Source organism: Benincasa hispida, chromosome 9 (assembly GCF_009727055.1).
Source record: "Benincasa hispida cultivar B227 chromosome 9, ASM972705v1, whole genome shotgun sequence".
Taxonomy (NCBI): Eukaryota; Viridiplantae; Streptophyta; class Magnoliopsida; order Cucurbitales; family Cucurbitaceae; genus Benincasa; species Benincasa hispida.
Window position 1 is genome coordinate 73,541,143 of NC_052357.1, and position 23,421 is coordinate 73,564,563.

Sequence of the window (23,421 nt, forward strand, 5' to 3'; positions counted from 1 at the left end):
CTAATGAACAATTGATTTGTGATCCAATCAACAAATCGAATCCCTTTCAGGCCAATGAAAGGGTGAGACCTCTTTTTCGAGACCCAGAATTAGAACTTGAAGGGAACAACCTCTCTACTAATCCTAATCGGGTAGGAGTGAATTCCCTCTTGCACCTATGTTCCCAGCTATTCATCCGATCTTATCCCCAAAATGGTAAGCTTATTGAGCAGAGGAAATTGGTCTACTCTCACCGTTTGCAGATCAACCAAACAAACAGGAGTTCATAGTTAGCTCAGGATTAAAGTTAAGTTACCTAGGTTATCGCTTTGAAATAGTCAGTCTTAAACAGTAAATAGTGTTATAAAGTAAGAGGGACAGGTTTCGTGTCCGATCTTGTACAAAACTCATTTGCACAGGACACCCCCACTCCTCATGTCTCAATATGCATGAATTAGGATTACTTCGTATGTAGCACTTTACAACTCTTTGTAACAACTACAGAGTAGCCCACATCCAATAGTGTTACTAGAATAAGTTCAAGTATTTACTCGAACCTGATCCACTTGTATGTCTCCACATAAAGTTCAAGTCTCATATAATAGTCAAGGGACTTAGGTTTATTGGATTTCTAAAAAACAATATATTCAACAACAACTTTATCGAATTCTCAGAATAAGTTCTAATGTTTACGAACCACAAGTTTTAGAACATAAAACCCAATAGTCTAGTCATCTCGTTGTTCGATCTTATACAAACTCTTTGTATAGGACACCCTCGCTCACATGTCTCCACATGAACGGTCAGGATCTACCATCTGTAGTAGTTTATAATACTTGCAAACCTCTACAAAGCGGGTCGTATCCGTAGTGTCACTAGGATCAGATATCCCACCTTAATCCTTATACTACAAACCTATTTAAGTTATCACTTAAGGCACAATCCACTTGTATATCACATTTACATGCTTAAGTTTAAATAAGATAATCATGGAGCTTTGTTTATTGGATATGAGTAAATGCCAGAATGAAATAAGAGTTATTGTATTCATAAAAACAATGTGTATCATTACAAACAACAAGACTCCAAGAGAATTAGGACACTAATCCCAACATCTAATCTACTTGTTGAACAATATTTATGCACTTCATTTATGTCATGAACGTGTTTAATTCAACTATTTGACTTCATGATTTTTTTTATTGATGTGTCACGAAATTGTTTAATTTTGAAAAATGTCTTCACCACGTATACATGCATGTATCAGAATGGTAGTGTTGGGGTTGATGCCCTAAATCTTGTAGGGTCTTGTAGTTTGTAATTGTATTATATAAACATTTTATTTATTTAATAAAATATAAGATGTTTTAGTTAACATTTAGTAGCATCAAACCCACAAACCAATAAACTAACATCCAAGGTTATCGTTTGTAACTTAAACATGTATGTAGAGACATACAAGTGGATCATGTTTAAATGATAACCTAAATGGTCTATAGTAGATGGATAAGGTTGGATACTTTATCATGGTGACACCACGAATACGACCCATTTTGTAGATGTTACAATTGTTGTAAAGTGCTATAAATGATCTGATTCTGATCATTCATGTAGAGACATATAAGCGGGGGTATTCTATATAAAGGAGTTTGTATAAGACCAAACCACCGACTAGTCTCATTATATAACGTCGTTCATAATAGAGACTTACATTTCACCAAGATGACCATAGGTAACATGACCTGAATCCTAAGTGAATGGTGAACTCCTATCCATGAGGGCGGTCCTTTGATTTCTATGGGTGAGAGTGGTCAAATTGCCGACTCAATAAGCCTACCATTTTGGAAATTCATTTGATTGAGGAGTTGGTAACACAGCTACATATGACGGAATTCACACATTCTCTACAGGTTAAGTAGATAAATTGCTCCCTTAAGGGCTGATTTCGGGGCTTGAATAATGTGACGCCATACCTTCTCCTGGCCCGAGATGTTGGATTTATGTCCTAAAATTCGTGGTTTGTAAACAATAAACTCATTCTGTAAATTGATAAAATTGTTTTTGAATATATGAATTACTTATTTTGTTTTAGAAATAAATCCAATAAACTAAAATATCCATGACTATTACATGAGTACTTGAGCTTTATGTAGAGAAATAAGAGTGGATCAGGTTTGAGTAAATAGTCAAAATGATCTATAATATACAAATAAGGTTGGGTGCCTGTTACGCATAATTTTAATCTAAGCTATAAGTCCATGTTCCCGTTACCAGTTCCCCAGCAACGATGCCATAAACTTGTTACGCATAAAATGTGATGATGCCATAAACTTGTTGACCTAATTTTAATCCATAAACTTGTAACGCATAAAATTTAATCTAAGTTGTTGACATAAAAATTGATACTTCTATTTAAGCATGTGGACAAATATGAATATGAATGAATAAAATTTATCTTCTTATGTCATACAACGCAGGGATGATTGTGATGATATGCGATACTACTTCTAGATGTATGCGTTATTAACGATATGCTTGTAGTATGCTATGCGTTGTCACAAGTTTCCTTGCGTTGAAACCAAGTATAATTTCACCGCAAGTTTCTCGGAGTGATCCAAGGTCAAACACAGAGATTGTTTTAGGTTGATTGTGTTACGTTCGTGATATATGCGACCGGGGGTTTTTCAATTCAATAAAAGTGTGGTTTGTACATGCGAATAAATTAAATTATGCAGTAAAGTAAAGATAAGCGATAAAAATGCGATAATAAAGTAAATTGCGATAAAAGTAAAGTGTGATAAAATAAACCTAAGCTATGATGATACAAGGTACAGGTTACATGATACAAGATACCGAGGTTGAGACTGACTGTGAAGATTATACAAAGGTCGTGTTATGCGGTGGCAAGGCTTATGTGCGAAGCAAAAAGAGAAAGGATAATTAATACAAACATCGCAAGTTTCTTAATTGCATTAAAGATATAAGTACGGTTCCGCTTTGGCTTGGCATACACCTCTTGGTGATCGGCCTCGTTTCCCATATCTTTGTGGTGAAACAGGGACGAACGTAGTGAATGCAAGTTTGCTTCCATCTCTGGAAGTACTTCTTGCTTTAGTTAACGCATTCTTCTAACCTTCTCTCGACAGATCAGAATGGCATCTTCACTTCTGCTCTCACAGGTGAAGACGTCATCTAGCATGCTTTAGCTAAACATCTTTATCTCTTTAGCACAGATTAAGTTACTTGTTTAATTCATATTAATCACCACGGGATTAAGAAAACATCGTGGAAAAAGCGATTAATGGAGGAACGAAAATAGACAGAAATGTGAAAATGAAAGTGATCATGACATTTAATTATAAAATTAAGCGTCTGATACATGTTTGTGAATGATTTAGACTAAGAAGATGAAATACAATTGATGAATAAGAGTTAGAAACAGAAACAGAAGAGTTTCAATGTCTTGACACCGATCTGGATGGAGAGATTGCTTGCCGGCGTAGATGGAGTGAATGGAAGGATGAGCTTCCCTCTCAAGCTTGCTCAACCAGTAGAGTTGATTTAGGTACAGAGCTTCAACGTGGGGATTTGAAATGATTCGCCCTGAGACTCACCTCTCGGCCTTGTCTCTTTTCTTCCCAGATATTCTCTGATCAACACTCAGATNCAACGTGGGGATTTGAAATGATTCGCCCTGAGACTCACCTCTCGGCCTTGTCTCTTTTCTTCCCAGATATTCTCTGATCAACACTCAGATCATCCTCTCTCTCAATAGCCTCGTATAAATTATCCCGTATCAAGTATATTTTTCCAGTGAATTCTTTAAAGATATTTATGGATGAATACTCCGACTCTCTGCCGTGTGGTCCCCACTTTATTGTTATGGAAATTTCGAGAATGGTGGAATAAATATTCCTTCTGTTATGCAATCAATCCGTCGAAAATGCACAACGGTTAGTTGTACACGTGCCAAAATCCTCCGTGATTGCGTTGCTCATTTGCATCTTCGACCGTTTGTCTGCATGTGGTGTTGGTTTTTATTACCGCATGCGATTGAAGTTGCGTTGATCGCAAAGCTCTTGATCGATTATCGCATGCGCCGTCATTGCATTGATCGTCTATTCATTCCTGAATGATGGGCGCAATGCGACGTAGAACGTCAATCTTTTGAGCTATGAGCACATACGGTGATTTGATTTCCTGCAAAACAAACTTGAAATATTCTTTTCTACCATCGCAATGGTGTTAGTGAGTGTATTGACGACAATTTATAATCATTGCATTTCTTAGCCAATTTCCATACAATTAACAGAACTTTCCTCTCTTTTAACCGCAATATCTAAATAAAACAGTATAAATAACTTGTATTTCTACAAGTTATCAGTGCCTTATTCTGGTAACACTATCGAATGAGGCCCACTTTGTAGTTGTTACAAGGAGTTGTAAAGTGCTACAAACGAAGTGATCCTGATTCGTTCATGTGGTGATATAAGGAGTGGGGGCGTCTTGTGTAATGAGTTTGCATAAGATTGGACCAAGAAATAAGTCACTACTTTATAATGTTGTTTACTGTTTAAGACTGACTATTTCAAAACGATGAACTAGGTAACTTGACCTTAATCCTGAGCTAACTATGAACTCCTGTTTATTCAGGATTATCATTAGATTTGCATGAGTGAGGGTTAGTTCAACAGCGCTGGCTCAATAAGCCTCCCATTTCAGGGGTAAGACTAGGTAGATAGCTGGAGACATAGGGTGCAAGATAGAATTTACTCCTACTTGCTTTCAAGGATAGTAGATAGGTTACTTCTTTAAGTGTTGATTTCGTGTCTTAAACAAGGGGCCCCTATCACACCCACTCCCAAATTACTCTTCTTAATCCAAAAGTGAATGTGACGACAGTAGTTTCCAACCCTTTTGTGGCACTTACTGCCTAACTAACATCCTTAACCTGCTTAGATCCCTAGAGTACATATATAACATTCACCAAACTAATGAAACTTTAAAAATAACCTTAGAACACTAGGGATCAACAATAATATAATTACATCATATTAACATATACAGAGTTCAGCGGTCCTAATATATTTTACTAGTCCCTAATATGAGCAACACATATGTACAAACATTTATTGAGTAAACACCTAAAAGTTATCTCTAGACTTTGAACTTTTAATTGGAGTCCTTGAGTGACAGAGCAGGATGACAGCTAACCTCTGGGGAGATGACCACTACCTGGGAAAAGAAAAACATTTGAAAGAATGAGCTACTCGCCCAATGAGTGACTTAATAAAAACATAAATCTCATGCTTAAATTGAAAGCTAGAAAACATAATACTAGAACTAAAACATGCCAAGCAAATATATACATAAAACTTTTAAAACCATTGTATCTAAAAACACAGCTAAACTGATTCCCAGTTGAAAGATAACCCTTTTGCTCGATCTCTCAACGTCGGATATCATGTTCAAGAGAGAACCCTTTTGTTCAATCTCTCAAACATTAGCCTGGACTGGGGTGAGAACCCTTTTGTTCAACACCTTCTAGCCAATGCTAAGAAAGAACTCTCGTGGTTCAATCTTATCATCGGGTATCATGTTTAAGAGAGAACCCATTTGTTCGATCTCTTAAACATAAGTCTGGGCTGGGGTGAGAACCCTTTTGTTTAGCACCTTACAGCCAATGTTAGGAAAGAACCCTTTTGTTTAATCCTACTGAAATGATTAACTGTCATACGTGCACGTAGAGCAAACTGGATCCTGACGTCAAGGATCATAACTGAAGTAGGGTACCACTGCTTATTACTGAACTAAGTGGATTATTATGATATCTTCTCTAAGTACTTCGGTATCATAATCATAAAATAACTGGAACAAGGTAGTACAACTCAGATACCTTCTCCTTTTACTTCAGTATTGAGCTGAAAATACCTTATAGGAAAACATTGTCACCAAACAAGCTTACTGAAAACTTGATCTCATAAAACATAGTTTTCATAAGAATATCATTTGCTAATGCATGCTCAATAACATTAAGAGCACATATGCTTTAAAACATAATACAAATACTTGTAACTTAAACATGTTATAGAGTCTTCTTTTGAGAACTACCATTGTTAAACCATTGTACCAAAGCATATTTCATAAACTTTGTAACTAGCATGCGTTTATAAACTTTAGAGAAATGCGTTGCTTGGAACTTCTTGTAAAATAACAAACATAAAAGTAACTGTTAACAAAGCATGGATTATTAAAATATTTATAAACCATTTATAAATCATTTATAGTCACTCGCAAGTCCTTCAAGTTTACTTCCTTAAGGCTTGATAGGCTTTTCCAATGGGAGTAGAACTTATACATAAAAGCATACTACTTAGTGTTTACATTAGCCTTCCTTTTAGGCCTACTCAATAAATCAAGCTCACATGCCAAACCATCACATTGTGCCTCCTACCATTCACTTTGAGGGTCGGACACTTAGCCAATTTGGAGGGATTGGATGTCAAAAGAATGCAACCTTTGATCGCCTACACTCCCCACACTTAGAAAAATTTTGGAGCATCAAACTGCAAATTCAATTCCAACAACTCATAACTAAATTTCCAGAACTGATCTCAAGGAAACTCCTTCCACAAACTTGCTTAGAATCAAGTTAGAAACATTACCTTAAACTTTCAACTCAAAATTCTCCGTCGTTTGATCTGGAGATTCAAACCTTCATCATTGGCCCCAATTCAAGCAGTTGCCTGCTTGTTTAACAACTTCCAGTTCAAACTTCAAAAATATATAACTCGATTTCCAGGCCTCATCTTAAAAAGTTTCATTCTACAAAGTTGTTTATAACTGAGAATATTACCTCAAAAGTTTGGCTAAAAAATCTTCTTGATTCGTCTTGGAGCTTTAATTCTTCACTGATGGCCTAGATTCACCTGAGAAACAAACCCTTCATCTTTATTTTGCTCCTTCGGCCTTATTCCAGTGAGTTTTCCCTCCAAAAATACAGCCACAGAATATAGACACATAGAGCTTTCGAATGCCATTAAAATTACACGAATAGCCCAAGTAATTTGTTCAAACCAATTAAATGAAGTCGGCCTTCCTGCTTACCACAGCCCAAAATCCTGCATGAAATCTCCTTGGGCCACTTAGCCCACTAATGAAGATTAATGGCTGAGATTTGATTAAGCCATTTTCTTCCCACTCCATCACAACACAATTCAACATTAAATCTCATAGGATAGCATGATCTCCTCTTGGTTTCCTATACTTAGCAAAAATTTGACCATTCTTTCCTACATAGCCATCCGAGAGTTCTCTTGTTCTTTAGTTTACTTTCTTTCTCCATCACTCCTAACCAAAACATAATATCATTACAACTCATTCGAAGACATCACATAACTTACACTTGCTTACTTAAGATAATTAGGGTTCGGATTTTATAGCCCCACCCTCTCATTAGCCTGAGAGGGATTTTGTTTGTTGATTGGGTCCCAAACAAATTGTTCATTAGAGGATCAGTGAAACTTAAGGAATAAGAGGTAATCTTGAGGGTAAAACAGTCATTTGACCCAACCGTTATTACGAACAATCTGTGAAGGGTTAACTTGTAATTATGGTTATATCGAATGGACATAATATATCTAAAGTGAGGGGAGTACAACTATTGGGCTTTAGTGGAGTGACTCGGTAGTTAACAAATGAGGGTTAATTTGGATTAATATATAAATATTAACTTCATGAATAGGGATTCATGGTAATGGAATTAGTGACAAATTAATTTAATATTTGATATTAAACTAATAGAATTAATTAAATTGTTTAATTAATTATTAATTATTAAGTTTATTAGAAAATTGATTATTGAACTAATTTTTGTAAAATTAATAAAATTTCTATTAAAGAATTAAAATTGGAAAAATTATTGATTTTGAAAATCAATTTCAAAATCAAAAAAGAAAAATGAAAATGAAGAAAAATCCCAATGTGGGACTTTCCTACTTTCGAGCAAGAAGGTTAATCACCTTCTTACACATAATTCCACCACCAAATTCAAGGAGTAGCTGGAATCACTTCAAGTGATCAACTGAGAGTCATGTAATAAAACCACTTTTGGTTGAGTGGAAAAGTTGATGCAATTGCTGAATTGCTGAATTTTGAAAGTTGAAGAAGTTCTTCAACAAGCTGAAAAACTAGAGAACCTCTCCTCCAATTTTCCTAAGTTCAAGCTTGTTTTGAGTCCCACAACTCAATCTAACGCTCATAGAGAATAGTAAGGAAGCTCTAGTGATAGTCCACAACAAGAATTGGAGAAGATTGCAACTAAATTCCGAGTTTGAAGAGGATCTTCAACGGTATATAATGAAACCCTCTTGATACTCCATGAACATGCTTAATTTGAGATCAAAATTGAGGAACTAGAATGCTTAATGATCCTGTTTTCTTCTGTTGTGTGTTTCTGTAAACCAACATGAGAGGATTTTGGTCATAGTTAGACTATGATTTATGGTTTATTAGAGGAATCAGTTGCACTTAAGGAGTTGGATGTAACTACAGGAGCAAACGGTAATTTTGGCGTAATTGTACTTACAAGCAATTTGTGAATGTTCATTGCACTGTTGACTAGTTATATCCAATGGGCACAAAAATATATTTCTAATGTGAAGAGTACAGCTGTCAGTCTTTAGTGGAGTGCCGAATAGTTAATGAAAGTTGAATAATTTAATTAAAGGACTTTAATTAATTATTTAAGACCATTGGAGCTTCAATTTACAGATCCATGAGATCCCCTCTATAGCTCAACAATGATTTAATGAGAATCAATTTCGAATTAATTTGAATTGTTCAAATTAAATGAGGGAATTAATAAGATGTGATATAATTAATTTAATTTAATTATATATAATATAACTACTATAATATATTTGATGTATTATAATATAACGTTTAGTCGAGAGGAAATAAATATTTGAATATGATTCAAATATTAATTATAGGAATTGGATTCATATAATTGATTTTAATATAAATATGATTTATACTAAATACCACTTTGGTTATATTGTATATGATACAACATTAAACACACCCCCCCCCCCCCACACACACACACACGCACACGCAAACGCAACCCGCACACACACACACAAGGGTGGGAGATAATTTCCCTTTCCTTCCTTCTTTTTGCAGTTTTTAGTTATTCTTCTTCACATAAGGTTTTTTTTTTTAAAAAAAAAAACTACTCTGAGAAAAACTCTCTTGCTCTTCTCAATCTTTTTCCCTCTCCAAAAATCATAGAGCCTATAAACTTTTGTGATTCTCATCCCGGATAATACAGAAGGCTCCAATTGGTGCTGGCCATTAGGGTTTCGAGTGATCAATTCCGGAGAAAAGGAAATATGTGAAGAAAATGTTTTTCAAGGGTAAATCTCTCTCTCTAATCATTTTCTCAAATTTTCGGCATGTTATAAATTTAATTTCACTGCATAATTTGTATTATGTATTTTATGATTCTATAAAATAAAATTGGGACGATCTTCATGTTTTCGCTCAGAGTCCTCAAAGGTTATTTTCAGGCAGGTGATGGAAAAATATCGAAACACACATGGACGAAAGTTGATGACGCTAGGTTGGTAAATGCCCTAGTCTCTTTGGTGGAGTTTGGTTGGAAATCCGACAATGAGATATTTCAGCCAGGATATCTACTGCACTTGGAGCGAATGATAGAGGACAAGTTGCCCAGGTGTGGTCCAAACCAGAATATTAAATTCAAGATTAAGAGTTTGAAGAAACAATACTTGACAATAACAGAGATGTTAAATCAATCAGGGTTCAAGTGGAACGAGGAGTTCAAATGCGTTCAGAGGGACAAGGAGAACTTTGATGTCTGGGTTCGAGTAAGTTAAAAAAAAAGTGAACAATGTACACCACACCTGTTTTCGTATAAATTATAATATTGCTTTTATGTACCAATGCAGAGTCATCCCAATGCGAGGGGTTTGTAGAACCCATTATGATGAACTATCAAATGTATTTGGGAAGGACAAGGCAACCAGTCAGTCCTGCGAGCCCCCGATGGTGATGGCGTCAAATTTGTTTAGGAAAATAGAGGACGAGTTCAGCTAGGATCACAGGAATACCATACCCCAGGTAATAAATAAACCCAATTGCCAAAGGATACAATGGAAAAAGATCAAGTAGATATGTCCATGGGGAAAGTAGTTGTACCAGATATGGGGCAGAGCAAATGTATCAACGGAGCCATATAAACAAACTCATTGCGTGGCAAACGGAGAAACACGAGCTAGAATTTGGACATCAAAAGGAAGTAGTTCAGGCCATATTTGGAATTGAAAGACTAATTGCTAATGATAGATGCGACCTAATTGATATAATTGGTATGGACATACAAAAGACGGACCTCTTCCTCGTTGTACCAGAAGAGGCACATAAGTGGTATTGCATCCACCTACTTGTTTGGACCCATTAGATTGATCAACTAATATTTCAACCTAAAATATATATTTTGTGAATTTGTTTTTTGGAACGACCACATTTTCGGTCGTTTAATATTATTTTTATGATGTTCAAAAGAATGTAACTTTACTATACATACCATTCTCAACATCATTATGAAATGAAGTGTAAATATTCTATGAACAATTTCAATTTGACATAGACGATACATATTATATAAACATAAACTATAAAGTTATTGAGTTATTCAATGTTTATGTGTACAACATGTTAATTTTTTTATAATAATGTTAAGTTAGCGAGTTTATATATATTATATATTAATATATATATATATATAATATATATATAAGTAATTAGGGTTAAAAAATCATTGTCAAATAGAATGAAGAATGTTGATTTTATTGCAATATAACATGTATTTTGTGAAAAGAATAGAGTTTTTACAGTTTTTTAAAAAGAATACGTTGAAAAGAATCTATTATGTTTTACAAATTGGAAAAAATTAGAGTTTTTACGGTTATTGTCATAAAAGAGTTGAGAAAACAGGTGTATAGTTGAAAATTAATCAACAATAACAAAGTAAAAAAAGCAAACAAAAAATAATAAAAGTATAACCAATTTCATTTACATAAATTATACTAGATACCCAACTCAACTCACCTCTGCACCCCAAAACAAATTTTCAGACTTAATTCAACTTAACTTAGCAATTCAAACACAAACAATAATTACCAACTCAACTCTCACTCCAAACACAAACAATTTAACTCTGCAGATAATTTAATTCTCCAGATAATAACTACCAACTCAACTTTCTGTTTTTATCGCCCACCAAATGCCCCCTTAAAGAGAGATTTGAAGTTTAAATCTTATCTTTACGTATAGATAAAGATATGTCTCAACTTGTAGAGTTGTAACGATTCATTGACTAATATTTAATTATGTTTACTATTATCTACAAACGAAAATAGTAAATGTATAAGATGATAAATTTCGATGTGATATGGTAAAAGGGGCAAGAATAGGATGCAAGCAAAGTGTGGAATACATTCTCGCCAAAACTAAATTGACTAGAAAAGGGAAGAAAATCATGTATGATCAAGATTGAGTCAGATTTCTCATCCTGTTGATCGGAAAATTAGCATCTCCCTCTACTATATGATATAAGTGAACTTCCCCCTTTCTTTATTCTTCAATTCTTTCACTCGCCACTTGTTATAAGTAGGAGTGTGCAGTGGTCAGTTGGAGTTAGTTTTTTGACCAATCCGCCATCGAACCAACTATGGTCAGTTTAGTAAATGTTTAAATCGATCTCAATCATCCAGGAGCGCAGACATACCGTCAATAGGTTTTATTCTTTAAATTGTTGGTTTGCATTCTTCCCAAACCGATTCTGAATGACCCTCTCCTCTTCTTCGATCAACCACTTTTGATTTGGTCGGTCGGCTCAATTTTTCGGTATATCATGCTCACTCTTTGTTAAAAGTTTGTTTGAAGAGAAATAAGCGAAGGTTTTGAAAATTAGAAACAATAGATTAAATAATACGAGACATGTTATTTTCATATTTTTCTAGGATTATAAAATATAGGTAAAATTATAAAACTACAAAGCTATGTGAATGTTTGAAGCACGTACCCTAGATCGTGGTTCATTCTGTCGAATCGATGAATGTCTTGATCAGTGCCTGGATTGTGATTCGAATGGTGCAACTCTTGGGCTTTACGCCCTAAAGCTTGTCGATTTGTAATAAACATTTTCTTGTTAATTAATACAACAAACTTTTATTTCATTTTGTATTTTGCATAACATTATAAAATATTGGGAAAAATCCAAAGTTAATTATTCAATAAGAAGAGATCTTAATCCAAGACTCAAGCCTATATATATATAGAAAGCAAAAAAACAAAAAACAAAAAGAAAACCAAGGATGCGGCCCTAAACGAAGTGCCATCCAAGGTTATATCATTTGAGTTAATTATATAGCTCGTGGAAATTTAAAAAAAATAAAAAAAAATAAAAACTTTATAACATTGGATTTTTTTTAATATCAAAGATGGAACCCTAAACGAATAAATTAAAAAAATACAAGGATGCTACCGTAAACAAAAAGTCATGTATTATTTATTCCAATAAATGATACTAGAGAAGAAGAGATTGTAATCATTGTTACCTCAAGTGAAAAAAGGAAGGAAGAGACACAAGATGAAACGACCAATAAGAGAAAGATAAGCCCTTCCCCTTTTATAGAATCTCTTTAAACTTCAAACATAAGTCTTTTTAAACTGATATATATGGAGATAATCAACGGAGTCGGTGATTGGAGTTGTTCACCTGAGTTGATTGCCAAAGGTGGTCATTGTTAGAGTTGATCATCGATGCTAGTTTTCATTGGAGTTTGTCATCGAATGTGATTTTTCATGGAAACTAATGGTCTGAATTGGTATATGAAACATTTCATTGAAGGGGAGATCCAAAAATACCTGAAAGTGATTACAAAAGAGAAATTTAATTGGAAACTAAATAAGAATGACTCAAATGTTTAAGTGGTTGCTTAGATTTGCACCAATACAACCCAATAGATAGAACTAAATCTATAAAGTGATCAAAGCTGAAAGAAGGGTCTCGAAAAAGATGTTTATTGCCCTCACCCCACAATGTCCAGAAGAAAGCTCGTAAAAAAGACAGCCAAAGGGTTTTCTTAGTACCATGAAATGGATGACCAACCAACAGAGAAGCAAGAATATCATATATTATGAGAAAAAATCGTTGACCAACCAAAAGCTTACAACATGATATGTCAAAAGCACAATGCCTTATGGGAAATGCACAGAAAGATTAGCAGTAGATTTTGAATGCTTACGAGACATGTGATACCAAGATAGAGAGATAGTCATATACATTGGAGATGATCAACAGTATTAATAACATCAAGGCTTAGTTCTCATAAGGAAATTTTGAAAACGATCCATCCGAATAGCTTAATAAACTTCCATGACATGAGGATCAACAGTACTCATCAAATCATCCATGCGAGATTTAACAGAGAATGATGAAGAATGATCAAAAGCCTAAATCCAAGTGTCAGGAGAAAGACGGAAGCTGACTAGAAATAATAATTGAGACAAAGAAGCTCATTCAAGAGTTTATAAATCATTGAGAGTACGACGAAGGCGCAAATCTCAAGCCTCATGTTCCCCAATCCACACATCAACCATTTTAATACCAAGAAAACGAGTAAGGCAAAACAAATGAGGAAAAATAGTATAAAAAGCATCACAACTAAGTCAAGAATCCTTCCAAAAAGAAATAGATGTATCAGTACCAAGCCGAATTTGGGTACAGTTAGCCACTAATTCAATAGTATGGCAAATAAACTGTCAAGGAGATTTAGAATATCCACAAATAATAGTCGGCCATATAAAAGAGGGGTATAATATTTAGTCACAATAAGCTTTCTCCACAAGGCATCTTTTTCATGTCGAAAACTCCAAACCCATTTAGCTAAGATAGCTAAATTCCGATGCTGAAAATTGCCAATATGGATATCACCCATCAATTTAGAGCGTTGGTGATCTCCCAATTCATAACATGCATCTCAACCTCACCATAAACCCCCTCCCAAAAGAAATCACGAATCAACTTTTCCAACCTCTTAATGATGTCAGAAAGAGCATGATAAAGAGATAAGTAATAAGCGAACAAGTTAGACAAAGAAGCTTGAATAAGAGTATGTTGACCCCATCGAAGGTAGACCTTGCTGAAATTTTTGTTGGAGGTGACCTCAGTTATCGTCGAAGGTGGTTGTTGAAGTTGATCGTTGAAGTTGGCCACATGAAGGTGATTACCAGATTTATTACCATAGTAACATTTGAGGGAGTGAGAGTTAGATTGAGTTGATTAAAAAATAACAAACTCAACTCTATCAACATTTTAAGTTGGTGGACCAAACAATTGAGTTAGTAATTTTTAAATTACCAATTCAACTCAACGCATGTCAGTGAGCCAATATTTCAATAAGGATCAAAACAATGCTTCTACTTATTCACATAATAAAATATCAAAACTTTCAATTAAAACACGACTTAGTGACCTTTCATACTACAACTAAAGAAAAAATTATCGAATATTGTTGTCGTTCTAACACACAACTAAAGAGAAAAAAAAATAGGAAATTTGTCAGAAATAGCACGTTTAAGTTTTTACCTTACAAAATAACATCTTTTTTTAAAACTCGTAAAAATAGTTTTTCTCGGTCCATCTCGAGCGAGATCGATCACAAGATTTTAGTTAAAAAAAATAACTTTTCCCAACTTATCGACTATTTGGGTCTTTCTCAATACATCTTACCAAATTATACATTGAGATTATGTACATTTCGATGTTAATCCCAGACAAAATAATACGAAATTCTATATATTTGAGCTTTCTCGATGAAATCTTAAACATAACTAACACCGAAACTCATATATTTGAATTTTCTCGATAGAATCTCAAACAAAATTAACGGCAAGATTCTATGTATATCCCAAATCTTTTCCATTTTTTCGAAAAATTTGATCTTTCTCAAAATTTATTTAAAAATTTAAATCAATTTGGAAGATTTATTTTGATAATTAGAAAATCCTTAGGATTTTGAAAATTCATATAATTGTAAAAACATAAATTATGCCAAAGATTTGAAAATTTACGTAATAATTTGATATAATATTTAGTAAACATAACCAAATTTAAAGAAAATTTAAAAATAATATAAGATTTGAGAAGATTACATAAGAAAATCTCGACGTATAATCAAACGAGACATAAAAAGATCCAAAACAATCGATAAGTTAAAAATTTTGATTTTTTAATTAATTCTCAATGGTCGATCTCATTCCAGATGGACCGAAGGAAACTATTTACGAGTTTTCAAAAAATGTGTTAGTTTCTTAAGATGAAAATCTAAACGTGCTATTTTTTACGATTTCCTAAAAAAGTATTAAATGTAGTCGACTCAAAACCGTTTGGATGTATGGTGAAACAATAATTCTCAAACATCCAATCGTAGAAAACAATCGTTCACGTTGAACCTACCTCGTTCAAATTACTCCAACTAAAGAATATTGAAAGCCATATTCAATCAACTACCAAGAAAACAAAGTTGTTTTCAGGAACAACCAAAAACCCAAAACTAGAACAAGTAAATAATGAATAAAAGACTAATTATGTTCTTTAAAAAAAAACAATAAACGCAGGCGTTGACAAACTCAAAACCAAGATAGGTCCATTAAATTTATTTTTTTTTTTAAAAAAAAAAACTGTTTTTCTAGGCGGAGAACCTGGGCGCAATTTCTTAGCAATGAACCAACAAACGATATTCAAGTCGAAATATTACAATTTACAACAAAGCTGAATGATTGTTTGATCATCAGAAGCTATTGGAAGGAAAATTATGCAATGGATTCTGCCTCAGCAAGTCTATTTCCCCATTTATGGAACATTAAAAACAAAAGTTTTTTTCCCTCTATTTTTCTAGGCAGAGAACTTGGACACAATTTCTTAGCAATTGACCCAAACACGCAATATTCAAGTCGAAATATCACAATTTACAACAAACAAAGCTGAATGATTGTTTGATCATCGGAAGCTGTTAGAAGGGAAATTGCGCAATGGATTTTGCCTCAGCAAGTCTGTTTCCCTGTTTATTAAACATTTAAAAAAAAAAAAAAAGTGCCAAATCTACATCAACCTCATGCAAAAGAGAGCACAAGAAATATTGTGGTAATGAATTCTCACCTTTTACAATCACGTCCATCAACCTGCCTAAGGTGTGTGGTTGAAGACTTTCCACCTTCATCATGCTCCAAATTATGCGCCGCCCTATGAAAAGAGAAGGAATTGATGTGAAGTTAATGAACTCGTGCCTCTTGATTAACTAACTGTGAATAAAAAATGTGTGAGCTTACTCTTCACATTCTTCGTCCACAAACACCTCTAAGGGTGCACCTGCACTCGGCCCCCCAACTCTGGATCCAACCCTTTGTGGTATCTGATAAGAGAAGCGTTGAGGGTATTACAAACTTAAAAACTATCAAATCCAGTAAAATTTTGCATACTGATGCCATAGTAAAACCTTGTGGGAAGTCCATTTGGAAGGAAACGCATTGTTTTCTTTATTTCTCTCCCTTCGATTCCCCAGTATTGTCCAAGAATTCAAATGTGTCTTTGACACATCTGGATCATGGCATGAAGTAATCGCGATTTTTGAATCATCATAAACATCAATTGGAGCTAGATATGACCTATCATTGAATTGCAATAATGTCAAAAGGAGAGAAACAATAAGAAGCGAGATTCAGGCTTCCCCCCCCAAAATAAAAAAACCAAAAAAGAAAAAAACAAGTATTAGTAACAATTAACAAAGCAACTTTTGTCCTGATTTTTATTTTGTAATTAAGTTTTTTTTGTTATTGTTGAATACTTGTATAAATTATATGAGATTTATGTTTTTAGGTTAAACTAAAATATGATTTAATTATTTGGACTTAATTGAGTTTTATTTTGGCTTATTTTGAGAGATTTGGTTATCTATGGAGATAATTAAATGTGTATTAGATTCTTTTTTTTTTTTTTAGGAAAAGGAAAATATATATGTAAGTATATAAATATATTTTGGGAGATAATTAAGGAATTTATTTTTTTAAGGGAAAAGAAAGAAGAGTTTAATTTGGTTATATATATATTTGTGGAAAGGAAAAAAGAAAAAAAGTAAATTTTCTTTTTCTCTCCACACGCACACAACCCCTCTTTCTCTCTTTTTTTTTTTTTCCTTCCAGCCCTAGCCACCGCAAGCAACCTCACCTCACCGTGACCTCCTCGCCAGTGTCGTTGCAAACAGCCTCACCTCGCCATTCCGTCGACACCACAAGTAGCGCCGCCAGCCTCGTCGTTCCGTCGCTGCCGCAAGCATTGCTATCTCGCCGCTCGCCTCGCCGACGTCAGTTCCGCCGTCCAGTTTTGCTTTTGCCACCGTTCACCCGCCACTGCCTTTTTGAGATTGGGTAAGTTTGGATTGTTTTGGGCAAGATTTGGTGTTGAGTCTTTTTAAAGTGCCTCTTGGTGTTGGAAACGATTTTAGTGTTACCCATTGTATCGACTTTCAAGATTTAGATTTCGATGCGTTGCTAACAAAGAAAGGACCATTCTCTTCATCGAAGAGTTTTAGTTTGGGTAAGCTTTGTGTAAACTTGTTGGTTGTTCTTTTGGATTGAGAGTAATAGTAGAAAAAAAAATAAGTTATTGATTTTGGAATTAATTCTTGATCAGATTGGCTACTTGAATCAAGTTTTGGAATTTGTCTTGGATCAAGCCACAACTTTGGGTTGATTCAAGTTTTCCAAAGGTTTTAAGGAATTATTTGCGTGGACTTTTGTGACCAAGTTGAGGTAAGTGATACTATTACTAGTGCCTTCGTGCATGCATGAATAGACCAGTAGAGCAGTTTATTGTCTTGCAAACACGTGTTATTACTATGTTTGACGGTGTGCCTACGGGCCGCTAGACATGCGTGAACCGACAGGTTAACGTTCATGTTATTATCATGTTTGACGGTGTGCCTACGGGCCGCTAGACATGCGTGAGCCGACAGGTTTACGTTCATGTTACATTTATTTTCATGTTTCATGTTTTGACGGTGTGCCTATGAGCCGCTAGACATGCGTGAACCGACAAGTTAACGTTCATGTTATTATTATGTTTGACAGGTGTGCCTACGGGCCATAAGACATGCGTGGGTCGACGGGTTCACATTCATGTTATTATCATGTTTGACAATGTGCCGACAGGCTGCTAAACATGCATTTCAAGGCAAGATAGTACGTCTTTTGGTTTTCCTTTCGTCATCAAAAACCGATGTAACTGTATGAGCCACGGGCTAATTTTTATTTTTTTTCTTTGCTCATGGATGCATAGTCTGATCCCGGTAATGGGATCACTTACTGAGTATTTTATACTCAACCTTTATCCTTATTTTTTTCAGGTAAGGGCAAGGACACTCGAGCGACTGACAAGAGGAATTCGTGACAGTGCCAAAGGAACCAAAATTCGCTTCCGCATTTGACTGTTTATATTTTCGCATGTTGTGTTTTTATCCATTCATGGATTTATCATAATTTAATTAATTTATTTATCTATTTATTTTTTTATAAATTGTTTCTTGTTAAAAAGGATGCCGGGTTGAACAATTTAAGATTTTGAGATATGTTAGAACATTTTTTTTTATATATTTCATGCAGATTAAGATTATGATTATTTTCTTTAATTTACTTTATTTTCTTCAATGAGAATATTTATGCATGCATGCAGTAGCGATTCCCTTTTTAGTAGTCCTAGAAAGTGGGGTTGTTATAGTTGGTATTAGAACCCGTGTTTTGGGGTTCTATAGACTGACTTATTATGTAAGTCCAGATTGTTCCTTTGGCAAAACGGATTCTTCGTCGTTGCCAGGTATGTCTTTATGAAAAGTATTTAGAATAATACGCACACGAGTTAATAGCATTTATGATTGCAATTGATGTGTTTTGTGCTAGTAAGGAAAGTAGCTAAGGGGTGGTTGCAAATAACTGTCAGGAAAATAGTTCGTGTTAGGGGAAGAGGCAGTCATAGGGTTACCGGAAAGGAGCGTGTTCCTGTAGAGCAAAATCCATCAGTTCAGGATCAAGATCCTCATGATGAGGATCCACAAGTTCAAGATGCACAAGTTCAGGACCCTCCGATACCAGAGGATTTCTTGCCGCCTAGGGACCCTCAAGGTCAGGGTGGCCGCGAACCCAGACACAAAGTAGCGCTCAGCACACGGCCATGTCGTCACAGACGCAACCCACCCCGTCGCTCCAGTAGAGGTTACTGATTGGGCAGCCACTATTGAGGAAGCAGTTACATCAGTTGTGTTGGATAAGGTAAAGGACATGCTGGACGAATGACTGGTTCAGTTTGCCCAGTTCCATCAGACACCACCACCACAGAAAAAAGTGCCGCAAGTCCAGACTCGGAACATGATTCAGAACCAAAGCATGTCGGCCTTTCGGTGGAGGCCAAACATTTGCGAGATTTCAGGAAGTATAATCCCAGCACCTTCAATGGGGTCACTAAAGGACCCTACCAACGCAGAATTATGGATATCCTCGATTGAAACGATTTTTCGTTATATGAAATGCCCAGAAGACCAGAAGGTGCAATGTGTCGTTTTTATGCTTACCGACAAGGCTCAGATCTAGTGGCAGTCGGCAGAAAGGATGTTGGGTGTAGGAAGGGATCCAGTGGCTTAGGAGCAGTTTAAGGAGCGATTTTACATGAAGTACTTCTCGGCCAACCTAAGGTACAATAAGCAAAGGGAGTTCTTGGAGCTGAGGCAGGACACATGTCAATGGAGGAGTATGACCAAGAGTTTGACGCCTTATCCCGTTTTGCCCCGGAGTTGGTCGCCACGGAAGCCATGAGAGCAGAAAGGTTCGTTCAAGGCCTAAAAGACAGTATACGAGGTATCGTGCGACATTCAAACCAACCACTCATGCTGAGGCACTTCGTCTGGCAGCCGAGGTGAACCCACAGTCAGGAGATGAGTTTTTCACGAGTATTCGGGGTGGGACCTTCCTCAGGTCAAAAGAGGAAGGCAGATCAAAAGGCTTTCGAGCCACACCCCCATCAGAAGGTTCAAGGTTCAGACAGATCGCTTCGTCATTTTAGGCAGCAGGCTGCCGAGACGGGTACGGTGGAGAGGATGCGACCGTGTGTAGCTCGTGTGGACGACGTCACTGGGGTCGATGTTTGGCAGGCACCAGAGTTTGTTTTCATTGCAAGCAGGAGGGGCACTCGGTAGATAGATGTCCTGCTAGAGGCACGTTCGGTCTTGGGAACCAGTTTGTAGGCCGTGATCAGAGGAGTTCGGGTGGGCCCCAGCATCAACAAGGTCGTGTTTACTCTACCACTCAGCAGGAGGTCGAGAAAACAGGCACTGTTGTGACAGGTACGCTCCCAATCTTGGGGCATCATCGCTGTTTGTTAAGCATGCCATGTTAGAACTAGAGCCTTTACACTTTGTGTTGTCGGTTTCCACTCCGTCTGGAGAAATTATGTTAACAAAGGAGAAGATAAAAGCATGTCAGATTGAAGTAGCGAGTCATACCCTAGATGTGACTTTAGTAGTCTTGGATATGCGGGATTTTGATGTGATTTTGGGAATGGATTGGCTAGCTGCTAACCATGCCAGTATAGACTGCTCTCGTAAGGAGGTGATCTTTAACCCTCCCACGAGAGCCAGCTATAAATTTAAAGAGGCGAGGACCGTGGTCCTGCCCAAAGTGATTTCTGCCATGAAAGCCCAGAGGTTGCTTAACCAGGGTACCTGGAGTATCTTAACTAGTGTCATCAACACTAGAGAGCCTGAAGTCTCCTTGACCTCAGAGCCAGTAGTACGTGACTACCCGGATGTCTTTCCAGAAGAACTCCCAGGTCTGCCGCCGCATCGGGAGATAGACTTTGCTATCGAGTTGGAGCCAGGCACAACTCCTATCTCGAAAGCTCCGTACAGGATGGCCCCAACAGAACTGAAGGAACTCAAAATCCAGTTGCAAGAGTTGTTGGATAAGGATTTCATACGCCCTAGTGTGTCCCCTAGGGGTGCGCTGGTGCTGTTTGTGAAAAAGAAAGATGGGTCATTACGGCTCTGCATTGACTACATGGAACTAAACAAGGTGACTATCAAAAATAAGTTTTCTAAGATTGATGATTTGTTTCCCAGGATTGATGATTTGTTTGATCAGTTGCAGGGAGCTACAGTGTTTTCTAAGATTGATTTTCGGTCTAAGGATAAAGGATAGTGATATTCCCAAGACAGCTTTTCGTTCGAGGTATGGGCATTATGAGTTCGTCATGATGTCATTTGGGTTGACGAACGCTCTGGCAGTATTCATGGACCTGATGAACAGGGTGTTTAAGGAATTTCTTGACATCTTCGTGATAGTCTTCATAGATGACATTTTGGTTTACTCCAAGACAGAGGCGAAGCACGAGGAACATTTGCGAAAGGTTCTAGAGACCTTAAGGGCGCAACAGTTATATGCTAAGTTTTCCAAGTGCGAGTTCTGGTTAAAGCAGGTGTCCTTTCTAGGGCATGTGGTGTCCAAGGAAGGTGTATCTGTTGAATCGCAAAGATCGAGGCAGTTCACGAGTTGGTCTCGTCCTACCACAGTTGGAGAGGTACGTAGTTTTTTGGGGTTGGCGGGCTATTATCGTCGTTTTGTGAAGGACTTTTCCCGTATAGCCACCCCTCTGACCCGGTTGACAAGAAAATGAGCTTCCTTTATTTGGAGTAAGGTTTGTGAGGATAGTTTCCAAGATCTCAAGCAAAGGTTGATTACGGCCCTAATTCTCACCATTCCAGATGGAACAGGTGGTTTTGTTATTTACAGTGACACCTCCAAGAGAGGTTTGGGGTGCGTGTTGATGCAACAAGATAAGGTAGTTGCTTATGCCTCCCGCCAATTAAAGAACCATGAACTGAATTATCCCACACATGATTTAGAGTTGGCAGCTGTTGTTTTTGCTTTAAAAATCTGGAGGCACTACTTGTAAGGCGAGAAGATACAGATTTTCACCGACCACAAGAGTTTAAAATACTTCTTCACTCAGAAGAAGCTAAACATGAGGCAGCGTAGATGGTTGGAGCTAGTGAAGGTTTATGATTGCGAGATTCTGTACCACCCAGGAAAGGCAAATGTAGTGGCGGATACTCTAAGTAGGAAGGTAGCCCATTCAGCAGCCCTTATCACCAAACAGAGTCGTTTATGTAAGGACCTTGAGCGGGCTGAGATAGCAGTGGTGGTAAGATAAGTATCTGTGAAGTTAGCACAATTGTCAGTACAACCAAGTTTAAGGCAAAGGATCATTATTGCTCAAAGCAGTGATCCTTACTTAGTTGAAGTAGCGCAACAAGTGAAGACAGGACAGGGTGGTGAGTTCTCCTTGTCAGCAGATAATGGTCTTACTTTTCGAAGACGTTTATGTGTTCCAGCAGATAGTGACCTCAAGAATGATCTGTTATGGGAAGCTCATAACTTCCCATTTTCAATACATCCTGGCAATACCAAAATGTACCAAGACCTAAAACGTTGCTATTGGTGGAATAACATGAAAGTGGAGATAGCAGAGTTTGTCAGTAAGTGCTTGGTGTGTCAGCAGGTAAAGGCCCCAAGACAAAAGCCAGCAGGTTTGTTGCAACCTTTGAGCATACCGAAATGGAAGTGGGAGCATGTCTCGATGGATTTCATTGTAGGTTTACTGCGAACGGTGAAGGGTTTTATAGTAATTTGGGTTATAGTGGATAGACTTACCAAGCTGGCACACTTTATTCCAGGTAAGTCTACATATCCAGTGAGTAGGTGGGCCCAGTTGTATATGAAAGAAGTGGTAAGATTGCACGGGGTACCAGTGTCCATCGTATCTGATAGGGACCCTCGATTTACCTCCAGCTTTTGGGAGAGCCTTCAGGCAGCATTGGGTATACGTTTGGATTTCAGTACGGCTTTTCACCCACAAACTGACGGTCAAACTGAGCGTTTGAACCAGACCCTGGAGGATATGTTACGTGCTTGTGCACTAGAGTTTGCAGGGAGTTGGGACTCTCACCTACATTTGATAGAGTTTGCCTATAATAATAGTTATCAGGTAACCATTGGTATGTCGCCGTTTGAGGCCCTTTATGGGAAGTGTCATAGGTCACCCGTATGCTGGGATGAGGTTGGTGAGTGAAAATTACTAAGACCTGAGTTAGTACAAACCACGAACGAGGCAATACAGAAGATTAAGGCCCGAATGTTGACGGCTCAAAGCAGGCAAAAGAGTTATGCTAACGTTAGGCGTAAGGACCTGGAGTTTGAGGTAGGTGGAAAAAGGTGTTTCTGAAAGTGGCACCTATGAAAGGAGTGTTG

General features: G+C 36.7%; 1 protein-coding gene and 1 long non-coding RNA gene across 2 annotated transcripts in view; one reads left to right on the plus strand and one right to left on the minus strand.

Annotated features, from left to right (window-relative positions):
* The first annotated feature begins 9,219 nt into the window (after positions 1–9,219).
* On the plus strand, positions 9,220–10,510 carry LOC120087279. Its single transcript, XR_005484468.1, has 4 exons — positions 9,220–9,398; positions 9,552–9,718; positions 9,805–9,872; positions 9,954–10,510. It is a non-coding gene; the product is annotated as an uncharacterized LOC120087279 (long non-coding RNA).
* Positions 10,511–15,784: 5,274 nt separating this feature from the next.
* LOC120085327 (mitotic spindle checkpoint protein BUBR1) overlaps positions 15,785–23,421 on the minus strand; it is a 14,523-nt gene continuing 6,886 nt past the window's right edge. Inside the window, exons 8-11 of the mRNA XM_039041263.1 lie at positions 16,569–16,737; positions 16,402–16,484; positions 16,232–16,315; positions 15,785–16,133 (exon numbers count right to left, since the gene is read on the minus strand). Coding sequence (XP_038897191.1) covers positions 16,073–16,133; positions 16,232–16,315; positions 16,402–16,484; positions 16,569–16,737 — 397 coding nt within the window. The 3' untranslated portion in view covers positions 15,785–16,072. The remainder of the gene's footprint in view (positions 16,134–16,231; positions 16,316–16,401; positions 16,485–16,568; positions 16,738–23,421) is intronic.